Source organism: Clarias gariepinus, chromosome 1 (assembly GCF_024256425.1).
Source record: "Clarias gariepinus isolate MV-2021 ecotype Netherlands chromosome 1, CGAR_prim_01v2, whole genome shotgun sequence".
Lineage (NCBI taxonomy): Eukaryota > Metazoa > Chordata > Actinopteri > Siluriformes > Clariidae > Clarias > Clarias gariepinus.
Window position 1 is genome coordinate 10,117,722 of NC_071100.1, and position 14,779 is coordinate 10,132,500.

Below are 14,779 nucleotides of genomic sequence, written 5' to 3' on the forward strand. Positions count from 1 at the left end.
CATCATGCCGTGATATTTACAAGAATCCCTCATGCATAATCATTCAAGCATTTCTGATTACTTTAGATCTAATTATAAACCATGTAACAGCACGACTGATGGAAATGATCCTGTTTCACTTTTTTCCACAGCTGCTACCCCTTTTTCTCAGAGGGGGAGCCTGACCTTGACCTCAGAACCCCCTGAAGATCCCTCTGTCTTGAAAACAGAGAACAATGAGAGCCATCATAAAGAGCCTTCTCCCACAAGAGGAGCTGAGCAGAGCATCAGCCAAGATGTGGCACACGAATCGGTAATTAGATCTGTATTTAGGTCAATTTTTTTGGGATTGTTCATTCATTAACAACAAATTTCATTTCATTCCTGTCTTCCCCTCAGCATTGCAGCACCCAAATCCCAGGCAGCTGTGAGACGACGGAACCCGTTCCGGCTCTGAACCAATCAGACGCTTAGAAAATGGCACTCGGCTCTACCCCCATTCTGGGTCTCTACTTTTTTTTTACTGTTTTACTTTACATTTGGTTGTAATTTGAATAACTTTACCCGAGTCACAGCACTGCAGTTATAGATATGTACACTATCTGGTCTCTTTATTAGATATGCCTGGCCATTCTTGCTGTCATCCAATCAGCTAATCGTTAGCTGTACAGTCACCGTGCCCACAGTAGTCTCAGATTTTCAACACATTTACCATGCACAGTGGATATACGATTATAAAAGTGCACATCATTTCTTATATCAGGTATAAAAACTGCATTAAAACCTTTTCAGTTAAATAAAACTGTGCAATATCTTTGTATACTTGAGTTCAAAATATTGTTGCATGCATTAAACATAAGCTGTTATTTATTTTCATGAAAAAAAAAAATATGTACAGCACCACTGTGTGCAGCAATGGATAAAACACACAATAATGACATGTGGTGTTTTGTTACTCCAGCACAAAAATAGAACTTTATTAAATCCTGCCAGTGAACCATATTCCGGTGCTCGCCAGATCCTCGCACGAGGGTCGCACCACTTCCTCTGCCTGATATTTAAAAGGTCATAATGAAACTGGGGGCTGATTGATTCGGTGTCAAACTCAGCATTAGTGCATGAGTAATAAATCGTACCGGGTTCGTCTCAACACCGAGCTTCTTTCAGTTCACGGAGGGAAAAATATTCGGATTAAAGATCAGACTGTGCTTTTCCAGCGTTGCCTTTTCCCCATATAAACACTATATCTAATAACACCCCCCACCCCCCTGCTATCTCTAGGCACTCTCTGAACCCAGTAGGTGCTTTTCTGTTTTTCTCCACATCTGTGTGTCTCTGCATGTGTGTCAGGCTGTAAACAGCCTCACTACACTTTATTTTTTTTCACACTTAGCTTTGAATCATAGCTTTAGAAACATAACATGTCAGTGTTTCGCTTCTTCCGAATTCAACAAGACGGTCTGAAAAGCTCTGTCTGAAATCTTCAATTTTACACTTGACTGAACATAAAATTCATGATTTTAGTGCAAATGTAATCAGGTGTGTGTATGTTAATTAGATTTTTAACACTTCAGTTCGAAAAAAAAAAAAAATAAATGAAGAAAAGCCTACTGAAAACTCATGAGAAGCAAACCTTTAAATCCTACATTTATAATTCCGGCGGTGCAGTGGCTTAGCCGTTTGTCCTGTCGCCTTGCACCTCCGGGGTCCTGGTTCGATTCCTGGCCAGGTTCAATTCCCACCCCTGTGTGCATGGTGTTTGAGTGTCCTCCCCGTGCTTGATGGGTTTCCTGGCTACTCCGGTTTCCTCCCACAGTCCAGAATAAGACTAGGCCAGACAAATTAGGCTAATTGGTTCTGTCAAATAGCCCATAGTGTGTGAATGAGTGAGACGATTTATTATTTGTTTTTGAAACCGATTCCTGTATAAATTGAGATTTGTAATGGAATGGTTCAAATTGTACAGCTCCATCCAGCGAGCATGAATTTGAATTCAAGAGATATCGTCTTAAGTCATTGATGATCGAATACATCTTATTCATAGGTTTTGTCCATTAGATGTCCACTAGGTGTTGCCAATTAAATCGTTTGATCTGCAAGGTCTGACGCAGATTTTACACCAGATGCCCTTTCTGTCATGACCCTCCCAGTTTTTAACCAGGCCTGGGACTGAACCCTACAACCCAGCCACTGCATGCAGTGGATAAGTTCTAGGGTTTCGGGTCAAGCACAAGAACCCCAGTGGCGACCCTGTGGTGGCAGGGCTTGAACCATCGACCTTACGATTTGCAACCAAGAGCTGAAACTGCCTGATCCACCGCTGCACCTGCTGATTCAATACATATTATATAAAATCTATTCTTATGCGTCAATAAACATTGAAATTTTCCCCCTTCTTTTCATTTTGAGTTGCTCTACACTCCAATTATATTAGCGGAGGCTAATGGTGGCTTAGTAATAAGCAGTGTCACCTTGCACTGCCAGGTCCTGGGTTTGATTCCTGCATTAGGTCTGCGTGCATGGAGTTTGAATGTTCTCCCCATGCTTGGTGCGTTTCCTCTGGGTTCTCCGTTTTCTTCTACAGTCCAAAGACATGCAGATTAAGCTAATTGGCATTCCCAAAGTGCTTGTAGTGTGTGAAGGTGCATATAAATGTTGACAGGAGGTCCCACCATCGTCGTACAAAATGGGAATAAAAACAGTCGTTACCAGTGACTTCCACAGTCCACAGTTAGTTGAGCTACAGAGGTTCCTAAATGGATGGAAAGATGGTAATTATACTGCACTGAATAAGTCCTGTACCTTCTCTATGCTTGTCATGCTATTGCTAATGAAAACAACACAACTCTCCCATCTGCTGGTCACATGTTGAACTGCATCTATTCTGCAGAAGGAGGAAGATTATTTGCTCAGAATATGATTAGTTTTATATGTGGAGCATGAAGGGTGTGCATGTGACCTCTTTCATATTTAGTTTATCCTTTTTTGTCTCCTTTTGGTCTGTAGCTGTCGGTTCCAGATCAAGACACGAGGGAGGAACCCAGGATGAATGGCTGTTTGCACTTCTGAGCTTGGAGAATATGGAGACCCAGAGTGTTACAGTGGGAAAAAAAGACTCATCAAGAGAAATCTTTGATCATTTTTGTCTATAACTGAAACACTTTGTTCTCTTTTTCCTAAAAATCCAAATTATTTTTTAGAAATAAAAAAAAGAGAGTTATTTTTGATTGATGAGACGCTCCTGATGGTCTAGTACGAATTGGAAGAATCCTTGGACTTGAGCTGGGAATGGAATGAAATATTTATAACACGATGTAATAGAATCCATAATGTGTAGTAAAACCCCATGTGGTCTCACTATATGTCAAAACAGGACCTGGTTATTATTAATGACCTTCAATAAAAGACAAGTGTGTGTGTGTGTGTGCACAAAGCTGCATTTTATTGGACTGATAATACTAAAAGCATTAATGCTAGAAATAATGCTGTGGTTCCTAACGTTATAACACAACTCTGACTCTGTACACTACGTTACTCAAAAAAGCGACATTATATCTGCACGGGTTTCACCATGAGACTCAAGTCGTCGGATTTTATACAATGTGTTTTCATTTTCTAAGGCCATTGCTCTGTCTGGTTGTGTGTGATCTTTTTTTTTTTGAATATATACATATATATTTTGCCAAATCTTGTTCAGTACATAATGTGCAATCTTTGTGCCATATGTTGTGTTAAGCCTGATTTATACTTTGGAAGACGTTCTTGCATCAGTTTGTGGACTGAGCCTCCCTTTAAAGCATTCATCCATCCCTTTAAGGTCGACATGTTAAGTCGAAGTGTATGATGGGTTTGCGGTACTGTGATGAGATAATGGGCAGCATGGTGGCTTAGAGGTTAGCTCTGTCACCATACACCTCCAGGGTCTGAGTTTGATTCCTGCCTGTGGAGAGTTTGCTTGTTCTCCCTGTGTATGGTGGGTTTCCTCCAGGTTTTTCCGGTTTCCTCTCACAGTTCAAAGACATGCAGATTAAGCTGATTGGCATTTCTAAATTGCCCATAGTGTGTGAATGCGCATGTACCTCCAACAGTAAAATTGGAATAAATACTTAAGTGGACTACAGAGGTTCCTAGATGGATGGATGGATGGATGAATGAATAAAATTATATAAACTTTTTTCTATTTTTTTTTTCAAAGAGAGATGGAAAAGCATGGATGTTCAAATGTTGGCCTTGAAACCAGTCTAACAGTAGAATCACTAATTAATTAATTTTAAACCTGTCAGTTAGCGCTCTGCTCTGTTTTGATGAAGACAGGATCTGATAGCGCGGAAAAGTTGCAGACGTTTTTGTCAATAATCTGATTGCAAACTGAATTCATTAACCTTGTTTCATGACAACATGTAGCTAGCCAACAAAGTGTGAGAGAAATCCCTTCACATGCTAACACGCTAGTTTTAGTTATTTTTAAGCAGTTTGTTTTTTTAAAAGACGAAAGCCTGGTTAAGATTAAAATGTAATAAAAACATGTTTGTAAATCTATGGGAGTTATAAAATAAAAGTTTAAAGCTTTGTTATAGTCTGAAAAACGTGTGTTGTTTCGGATAATTTGAAAACTGCTGGATAAAACTCATTACTCCCACCTCCAACTAGGAAAAACCAAAGAAAACGCCCTTTCAGTGTGTAATTCCTACTCGGAAATCCCATCTCTTTAGAATCAAAATGGCTGCTCACAGTCTATGGATTACCAGTAAACAAAGAAAAACTTCTTTTTTTTTGCCTTTAAATGAGTATATACACAAGTATCTGCTTTATTTTAAACAACAAACAAACATACATATTTCCTCACTAAATTACAACACTGACTACAAGGTTTAACATTTGAAGAGGAAAATATGTATTATCCATACCTAATGTTAGCTTTTAGCTGTTATGCTGCCCACAGTTGGAACCAGCTTCTAGATGAGATCAGATGTGCTAAAACATTAGCCACATTTAAATCTAGACTCAAAACTCAACTGTTTCTTTTGATTTTAAATACATTTTTATATCATTTTAACAGTTTTTTTTCTATTTTCTATTTTTTCATGATTGTTCTTTTATGTGAAGCACTTTGGCTTACCATTTTGTCTAAAATGTGCTACAGTATATAAATAAGCTTGCCTTGCCTGCCTTTGGTTTTTTTTTTTTTTTTTTTTAGCTCAAACTCAAACAAGGTTCAAGTTCCCAATTTTGACTTCCCACAATCATGTTCATTTGAATGCAACATACTGTAAATTGGCATCACATGGCGTTTATATCTCTCCATTTAGCTAATCAGCACAGTGAGAGAGAAATGCAACCTACTGCAACCTGATGGGTAACAATAATCACTAACATCAGCGGTACATCATGCTGAAGGGGCTTCAACCTTTCCCTGCTGATAAACAAGACAAATATAAGCGTTCACTTGTCTACAGATTTACAGCAGACCCACATAGCTTTGACACGGCAACGTTTTCCTGCTGGTTTCGGGGTTCATCTGAAAATGTAAAACACCACAAACGGGAAGTCGAACTGATTCAGATTCATGAACATTGTTCAGTTTTTTATTTTTTATTTTTTATTTAAAAAGTAGCAACATACTGTACAGCAGCTGTTTTATCTTCACTTGCCAAAAACTCCCTCAAATTAAAAGTGCCATTTCAAATGTAAAAATTTCTGAAATAAAATAATAATAATAATAATGCCATATCCATGTGTAATTTTTTTTCCTGTTGTTTCTTTGTTCTTTTTTTTTTTTTTTACTTTGAAACATGTTTCAATCTCTGTTTTTAACTCTGATGTATCATCTGTTGAGCTTGTACTTTCTGAAGAGAATAAATCTCCCAGTGTTTGCTTTTATGTTATTCTTTCTTTCTGAGTTCTGTTTGAGATCTTGTAAAATGATTTGAATAAAATATTAGTGACTGGAGAAAATAATTAATTCTAAGCGTAATTCATTTAAGTAATATCCCACTTGAGGTCATGCTGTTGTACATGGTTGATATTCTGATGTGAAGTCATAGATATTTAGTACAACAGCTTAACCTTGAGTGTGATTTTGCTTTTATAGTGTACAATAGTTTCACAATTATCACTTATAATCAACAGATTATGATTTGTTTCTTTAACCAGTTAAATTGTTTCACAAGCACATTTCCTTTCTCATCTGGCAGAACTGCTTGGTGCTGGACACCGCTGCACACCTAGTGAGGTCTAGTGCCTCAAACGGTTAGGTGAAAAAAGGGGGTCAACAGTAGGTGGGTGGTCATCATGTTATGTTTGTCCCATGGATGTAAATGTATATGAACTTAGAAATGTTTCTAACCCACTGTATTTTGGAAAATGACAATCTGGATTACTCTAGTTATAAACCCTATTTATACTGTATGTTCATGTTACACTTGATGCATTCACCCAAATGAAAGCAATACAAAATCTAATGTAGAGAAATATAGGGATTTGTTGAACTGCCTGTTCATTTAATTACCAAAATTGCAATGAAACATAAAAAGCATTACTGTTTTAGATCTCCTTCAATGGTCTGTGTGTATGATCCTGCAAAGAAAGACTAAAGAAATCCATGCATTTATTTTAGAGATCAATCAAAAGACAGTGTGTGTTATGTGTTACACAAAAGCACATAAAAGCTGGATGTAAATGTAACATCTCAGCAGGGGGGAAACCACGGAGATCAAAAACATCATGATAAAAGACGAAACCTAGAAATAAGAAATAAAGGGAAAGGGAATCAGGGGATTTGGTGTCACTGCAACGAGGCAACCTAGAAAATTAAACATGGCACAATGCTGCAAGAAAAAACTGCAGAGAACTGGGCAACAATTACTAAGTGGGTCTGGCGTAAAACAAAAGATTAGTATGCGGAAAAGCACCCCATGCTAACTGTGAAGTATGGTGCAGGATCTGTGATGCTGTGGGCCTGTTTCTATTCCAACGGCCCAGGGAATCTTGATAGGGTCCCTGGCATTATGAACCCTCTGCAATACCAGGACATTTTAAATCAAAACCTGATGTCAGAAAGCTGAAGATGGGTCTAGAAAGATAACTCAAAGATAACTCTATCTGTATTCAACAATCTTGTGAAATGCTATGGGAGGAAAGTAAGTGCTGTATTGGGGTTGTACAAAGTATTAACATCTGGGGTGCCAATAACTGTGGCACACATAATTTCATGTACACCTACGCACAAAAGTGAGTACACCCCTCTATCTTCTCAAAGGGCAATACAATAGAAATGAAACTTGGATAGATTTTAGAGTTGTCAATGCGCAGCTTGTATAACATTATAGATTTACATTGACTTCTTTAAAGTAGATCCCATTTTCATTTCTATAGTATTGGCCCTTAAGAATATACAATATGATAAAGTGGTTGTGAGGGGTGTACTCACTTTTGTGAGATACTGTACTCCACCCTAATGTATATGCAGGGTTGTAGGATAAGCGGTATTAAGAGTGAGTGTATGATGTTTTGAAGTCTGTTGCCTTGCAGAATGCAAGAGGTCAGCCTATCCATGGGCGCTCAAGGCACAAGGCAGGATACACCCTGGATAAGTGCAAATCCATCACAGGCACAATCATACGTAATAACTATGGCCAATTTGGAAACACTAATAAGCCTAATCTGCATGTTTTCGGACTGTGGGAGGAAACCCACCAAGCACGGGGAGAAATTGCAAACTCCACGCACACAGACCTGAGGCTGAAATCAAACCCTTCAAAATGGACAGATAAAGGATTGTAGCACTTGGTTACAAAAATTCATATTTTCTTATAAAAAGGAGGTAGATAATAAATTACAATAACAAAATAATTTTATTGTATTTTTATTAAGTGTGTTTTTTTTCTTTAAATCTATTTTGTGGTAATGGCTTCTGTTAAATTTGCTATAAAAATACAATTGAAAGGAATTATTGACTTTGTCATGCTTTTTTCCCAAAAAGAGGAAAAGTAGATATAGTACATCCAAATCCATAATACATAATACACAGAATACACAAAATACAAAAGAAATGCTGTTATTTAATAAAAAAAAATAATTAAAAAAATAAATTAAAGATTATATAAAAAAATTACAGAGCTTATATTTTTTTTATATCAGCTAAATATATCTATTTAAATGAATTCCACTCCACCCTAACATTCTTAAGATATTATATTTAAATGGACTTATGTTTGACCTTAAATTAACCTAAGTTTTTTTTTTAATTATTACTATTATTATTATTATTATTATTATTATTATTTTTTTTTTTTCACATATACTGCAGTATATCTTCTGTATGAGCCATGCATATTCTTCTTACACACTGAATTATTCTGCTATCCAGTTTTTCTATTCACATTAGATACAGAATGGGATCTAAAATGGTTTTAAAAGGATTTAAGGTTTAAAAGTTTAAAAAAGATTCAAAACAAACAGTAAGTATTGATCTGAGCGTCGCTGACGGGAAAGAAGCAGACTTGCTTCATGCTGTGTGATCTGATAAACTTCTGCTCCTGTAATCGCTCCAGGAAAAAAATATATGTTTATATTTGTTATATAATCCAAAAAAATCTCAATAGTATTTAAAGTGTTTATGCCTTTTTTCTTTTCTCCTGATGGTATTTAAACCACGGTATACTGAGCTGTTTAGGATACTGCTGCTAGTATTGATCTGTGTGTGTGTGTGTGTGTGTGTGTGTGTGTGTGTGTGTGTGTTTACACACAGAGGGCTGTATCTGACATGCTGCTCTGTCAGATAAGAAGAAGATTAGTTCTGTTATACGGTTTGATTCTGTCTCCCCTCTCATACCTTCTCCACTGACTACAATGATCGTGATTCCGACAATCCGACAGCCTCTGAGCACTGCAGCACTTCAGGCTTTATTCCTGTGGTAAGTTGAAAAGTTTTTGAGGCCAGGAGTTGATTGCAGAAATCGTCCTGTCTCTTTACTGTTGGCTCACTTGTATGGACTTGTGTGCTAAGTTCTTGATGGTGTATAGAGGCAAATTAATGACTACAGTGTCAGTGTGGAAGTACTTATGGACCTGAGTGTATTTACTGTATAATGAAATGATCATAGTGAAAAAAATACTACTACTAATAATAATGCAAACATTATTCTATAATAGCTACGATTAACATATTATTATTATTATTATTCTTTTTAACCACATTGTAGACTTGGGTCAAGGATTATACATAACACTTTAGCAGGAGATTATTATAAGCCTTAAAACTCAAGCAGCACATAAGTGTCGGCAACACAGCACAGGTCAACGACGATTAATAAAATAAAATAAAAATAAAATAAAAATATACATATATGCTTATATGGAAGCCTTGCTTGGTGTGTGTTAATGGGGAGGCTTCAAATTTTAAACTGTGTGTTTGGGTTTTTGGATATGTCCGGGAGAACAAAAATGCTAACAATACTTTTATAATGTCTTCATTTTCCCACTACCGGAATATGGGACTGATGTCACAAAAATGTTGCACTCTGAAAATGAGCATATTATTATTATTATTATTATTATTATTTTGGTCATAGGAATAACCAAAAACAACCTTAAAAACATGCAATGTGTATCTGTGCTATTTCTTCGCCAATGTGACCCATTTACTATCTCTTGCTCCGTCATGTGTGGTCATATTGCCTATTTAGTGCGAAAACAAGATATGCTACTCTATATTGTACAATCCTGAGCCCTATATATGTTTAGTAAAAAAAAAAAAAAAAAACAGCAAAACAAATAATGGGCTATAATTTAAACTATGAAGTATGTTCAATTTCATGTTGCATTGCATTTGCTCTTTGTGCTGCGTCCGTGCCACACTGCAATCCAAGCACTGAAAAACACATTCTTAAAACCTGGAAGGCTAGCAGTGACTTATCATCTTCAAGGAAGAAATGTGTTTAGAAATATCCCGGGTGATGTGAGATCACTTAAATGCTTAGTTAAATCAAATCATAAAAAAAGCAAAGCAAAGCAATAAAAGTAATGGTTATGTTTAATGGTGAAAGTACCAAACCATACAATACAAAGAGAACTGAAGGGATTGGGACTAAAAAAAACATTAATCAGTGAGGATAATTTGAATATGTGATAAGTTAAGAAGAGAGGCAGATGAAGAAATAAACCCATCATTCTAGGGTCTGCTTTACAGAACTTTACTAGAACCCTTTAAATGAGGTGGGCTACGGTCCAGGGTTTTTCCATTCGCTGAGTTTTTCTTTTTGATTGGCTTATTCCAAGATGATGATGCCAGGATTCATCAGGCTCAAATTGTGAAAGAGGGGTTCAGGGAGCATGAGACATAATTTTTAATATGTGAATTGACCATCCAGACCTTAATTGAGAATCCACTGGTGAAGGCTGTCTGTAGAAAATAATCAAATTTTGTAATTAATTCTGTAATTCCTGTCTGTTCAATGGAAAGCCTTTATTTACTTTTGTACCTGTGTAACTCTCTATTTGTGTGTTTGTGTTTAGCACTGTGGTTTTGGTGTGCAGTTCCCAGTTACAACGTCCATCTGACCCTGTGGACTGCTCCCTGTCTGAGTGGTCTCAATGGACCCGCTGTGACCCCTGTCTGAAAAAGAGGGTAAAAAAAACGGCAAACACACACACGTTTCTGTGTGTAAACATGTGGACCTTCACTGTGTTTAAACCTACATTCACTTTCTATAGAATATAAACAATGACTGCTCTGCTCCTCAGTTCCGCTATGCCACAGTGCTGCAGCCATCTCAGTTTGGCGGAGAGCCGTGTCATGAGCTTGGTCAGGAAGAAGAGTTGTGTACACCGCCCTCGCGTTACTCATGCCGCAGTTCTGTACCTCTCTGCCAGGGCTTCCAATGTCTCGGGACAGGTTACCCATACACCCACCATTACGCAACCTTTACACAACCATTCCGCAAACATTAAGTAATTACTACACATGGGTTAAATAGGCTTTATATAATCATTAAATGACCATTGATAGTTTTCACTTAACCAAACAATCACTACATTAGGTCATGTCCCCTTCACCCAACATGGAGGCCACACCAGGCCTCCTTCACTTGCAGTGTCCGAAACAGAGCCATGTTTCCTTCACTAGCACTGGCCAATACACAGGCCACACCTCCTTCACTAGCTCTTGCAATACAGATACCATGCCTTCTTCACAAGCACTGACTGATACAGAGGTCACGCCTTCTTCATCACTAGTGGCCAATACAGATTCTATGTCTCCTTCACTAGTACTAACCAATACAGAGGCCACATTTCCTTTACATGCAGAGGCTATTCCTTTCTGACTACTGTATTCATGTGTGTGTGTGTGTGTGTGTGTGGGTGGTTGGCAGGCCGCTGTGTGCCAGAGGGACTGCGCTGTAATGGGGATGATGACTGTGGTGATGGCACTGATGAGCTCAACTGTAAAAAAGTGTTTAAATCCTGCAACCAGCCAACCGAAGAGCTGTACGGTATAGAGAACCTCGCCAAAGGGTGTGTGTAATAATTGAAATTGGAGCTGCATTTGGGGCACAATTGCCCCTGTAGCTGAGCTTGCTTTTGGAATAAAACATGGTTTGGATGAACAGGACAGAATATTTACGTCACTCACTACTGGTATTTACTTGCAGAATTAACGTGCTAAACAGTAAATTGGAGGGTTCGGTGCTGGACAATCGTTACTACGCTGGCGGCTGTTTGCCCTATTTTATCCAGGATGTGCGCTTCAGGAAACCATACAATGTCCAGCAATACACTATGGAGGCAAGTCTAGCCCTAATTTACAACCAGCACCACATCTGCCCACAACTAAATAAATCCCAGATAAGATTCACTTTCTCAGTCTAACATTATGACCTCGAGCATTTATCATTAACCCCTAGGACATCTATTGTTTTGTTGGTTTGGGCTCCATGAGATGTGGATTTGAACAGAAACCCACAGCAAAAATCTAATAAAATACCCTAAATAATGAAACAGGCAGAAGGTTACAACTCATCTTAAAAGATATAGCCAAAATGTAGACCAATAACACATTGAGTTATTAACACAATAAGGCAAAAACAGTTAAGAGCTCACACTAATACTAAATCAAAGATAAATCAGCAAGACCTTATGACATGTCTAAAAAAAAAAACTATGAAACAGTAATTTCATGAGATTATATTAAAATATCCATACATTTTTACTAATATAACAGAAGGTGTCTATGACTAAGAACTACATTTGCAACAGGAAGGCCTTTCATTTTTTCATCCTCTAGACAAAAGGCTCCTATGATTTCAAGTTGGAATCTTACAATTCATACAGTGAGTACTCAAAACACACGATGAAGGCCACCATGTCCAGGACCACGGTCTCCTTCTCTTTCGCTATACCTGGAATCTTTGAAATCGGCTATAACCATGATGAAAGCAAATACAAAAAAGCTGTGAGGAAGCTTCACACTTATGCTGGGAAGGTAAAACAGCACACACATGCATACACACACATAGACTTGCAACACAAAAACAAATTTTACATAACCTACAGTATAGTTTAGTATTTCAAACAGCAGTCCATAACATTCTTGCACGTGTATTATTTAGCCTTTGTTGCTCTTTAATGTTAACTATCCATCAATAAGTCTATTCGACTGTGTTTATTTTGCTCTGGAACAATTACACATTTTTTGCATAAAATTCAATTTATCAAATATATTAAATAGGCATAACTAGATGATGTTTTCTTCCAATGTTAAAGCATAAAGTTAAATAAAAAATTTTTTCTACTCATATTTTTTTTCAGGCAAACCAATTCATTCATGCGCATTCACGGCTTGAGCTAGCACGCTATTCCCTAAAGGCGGACAACCTGATGTTGCACCCAGAGTTCCTGACACACCTGCGAGCTCTTCCACTCGAGTACACATATGGCGAGTATCGACAGCTGTACAGTGACTATGGTACGCACTACATCACAGAGGCCACGCTCGGGGGAGACTTCGACTACACCCTCATTCTCAACAAGGAGAATATGGCCAAAGCTGGTAAGGACATACTGTAGTAACAATGAATTCAACTAGTGATCAATCAATCAACCAATATGCCATATGTATAAAGCTAGATAATATGTAACATTTAATTAGGATTTACATCTCTTAGCAGTGGCATTATTGTGTATTTTTGTTTGTTTGTTTGTTTTAGAGTACTCTCTGGATGATGCAATGTCATGTCTACAGGTGGGCTTTAGACTCGGAGTCAACATCAAGGGTGTATATGTGACAGGAGGATTGTCAGTGGGAAAGTGTAATGGCCTCCTGGAAGAGTTTGGAAGTAAGAATCCTTTTACACAATTCACCTTACTTAGTTTCTTTCTTTTTTTTCAAACCTCTTTGGTTTCTTTGTTTTTGTCTTGTCCTTATGTTTCTCCTGGCTGGCTCACCAATAAGGACTTTATTGGAAGGGATGTTGTTTCCTATTCTATAAAGTAATTTGAGCTGATTTTATATCTATATATATCTATATCTATATCTATATATATATATATATATATATATATATATATAAATTTGAGAATTACTAAGGTCCATCTACATAAAGTAAAAATATTTGTTTCTGCTGTGTGTTAATAATGAGTCGACAAGAACTGAAATAGACAGACAATGCATAACTGTATTGGTTACTTTTTTATAATTAAATATTTTTCAATTGAAAAGGCAAATCCTGTAAACTTAAAAAAAAAAAGAATGTGCTTGGGATGTTGCTCAGAAGATGTTTATAGAGTGAGTTATAAAATCTCAAGCATGCATCATTGTATTGTTGCTAATGTGTTATTAACATTGCCGTGTTCCCTGGTTTTGATTATGCTGCATTCCTCTAGAGACTAAAAATGTCTCGTCACTGGTGGATGATTATGTGGCCATAGTCAAAGGAGGAGACAGTGAGACAGTCGCACGTCTGGGCTCCAAGGAGCTCCCCACGCCAGATATCATGCAGCTGTGGGGGGAAGCTGTCCACTACAATCCTGATTTCATCAGCACTAAGGTACAGTAACAAACACACTCATCTCTACTGGCCTTAATGTTTAAGTTCAACAGATGTTATAATTTTCTTTGGAAAAAAAGGGAAAAAATGTTATGAAATAACAGTTTAGCTACTCTTAAGCTATTTTTAATTCCCAGAAGTGGAGAACAATATAGGTTTCCTCTGGGTTTCTCGCTTTGCTGTCTTGCAAAAACGTGTGGAGAGTAGGGTTGTGAATACACAAGGCAGCTCAGCTGAAACTGGTTTTAGGACACACTGAGGAAGACCATCACACAATCAAGCAAAAGGGACAGATGGATAGATTACACAGAACAGGAATGGACGTGAAATTATTACATTTTATTTTCATAATCTTATTGAAAGTAATTTGAATATTCAAATTCAGGAGTCCTGATTTTTATTCAAGAATGTGAGTTTGCATGCTGGACATTTTTTGGAAACCCTTCTCATAAACACAGCTGTTCGTATAATATAAAACCAGCTGTCAGTGTCCTGTGTTGTAGATGTCACCGCTGTATGAACTAGTCACAGGAAAAGATTTCAACAACGCCAACATGTTGAAAAAGAACATGAAACGCGCACTGATCGAGTTCTTGACTGAGAGGGACTCGTGCCGATGCACTCCCTGCCTCAACAACGGCGTGGCTGTGCTTAAAGGTCAGATCCTCAACTTCACAAACTCAGCTCCTAGGAAAATAATCACTTCATTAATATTTTAGAATAGTTTTAATTTTATTGAGTTTGTTCGGATCATC

General features: G+C 37.4%; 1 protein-coding gene and 1 long non-coding RNA gene across 2 annotated transcripts in view; both read left to right on the plus strand.

Moving 5' to 3' along the window:
• Window positions 1-14,779, plus strand: part of LOC128516082 (uncharacterized) — a 57,904-nt gene that overhangs the window by 42,610 nt on the left and 515 nt on the right. The window contains exons 13-23 of the mRNA XM_053490414.1: window positions 132-292; window positions 8,746-8,894; window positions 10,495-10,606; window positions 10,723-10,873; window positions 11,352-11,493; window positions 11,631-11,763; window positions 12,263-12,460; window positions 12,787-13,027; window positions 13,185-13,313; window positions 13,861-14,024; window positions 14,528-14,681. Coding sequence (XP_053346389.1) covers window positions 132-292; window positions 8,746-8,894; window positions 10,495-10,606; window positions 10,723-10,873; window positions 11,352-11,493; window positions 11,631-11,763; window positions 12,263-12,460; window positions 12,787-13,027; window positions 13,185-13,313; window positions 13,861-14,024; window positions 14,528-14,681 — 1,734 coding nt within the window. The remainder of the gene's footprint in view (window positions 1-131; window positions 293-8,745; window positions 8,895-10,494; window positions 10,607-10,722; window positions 10,874-11,351; window positions 11,494-11,630; window positions 11,764-12,262; window positions 12,461-12,786; window positions 13,028-13,184; window positions 13,314-13,860; window positions 14,025-14,527; window positions 14,682-14,779) is intronic.
• LOC128526564 (uncharacterized) lies at window positions 138-4,548 on the plus strand. Its single transcript, XR_008360817.1, has 3 exons — window positions 138-292; window positions 379-484; window positions 2,986-4,548. It is a non-coding gene; the product is annotated as an uncharacterized LOC128526564 (long non-coding RNA).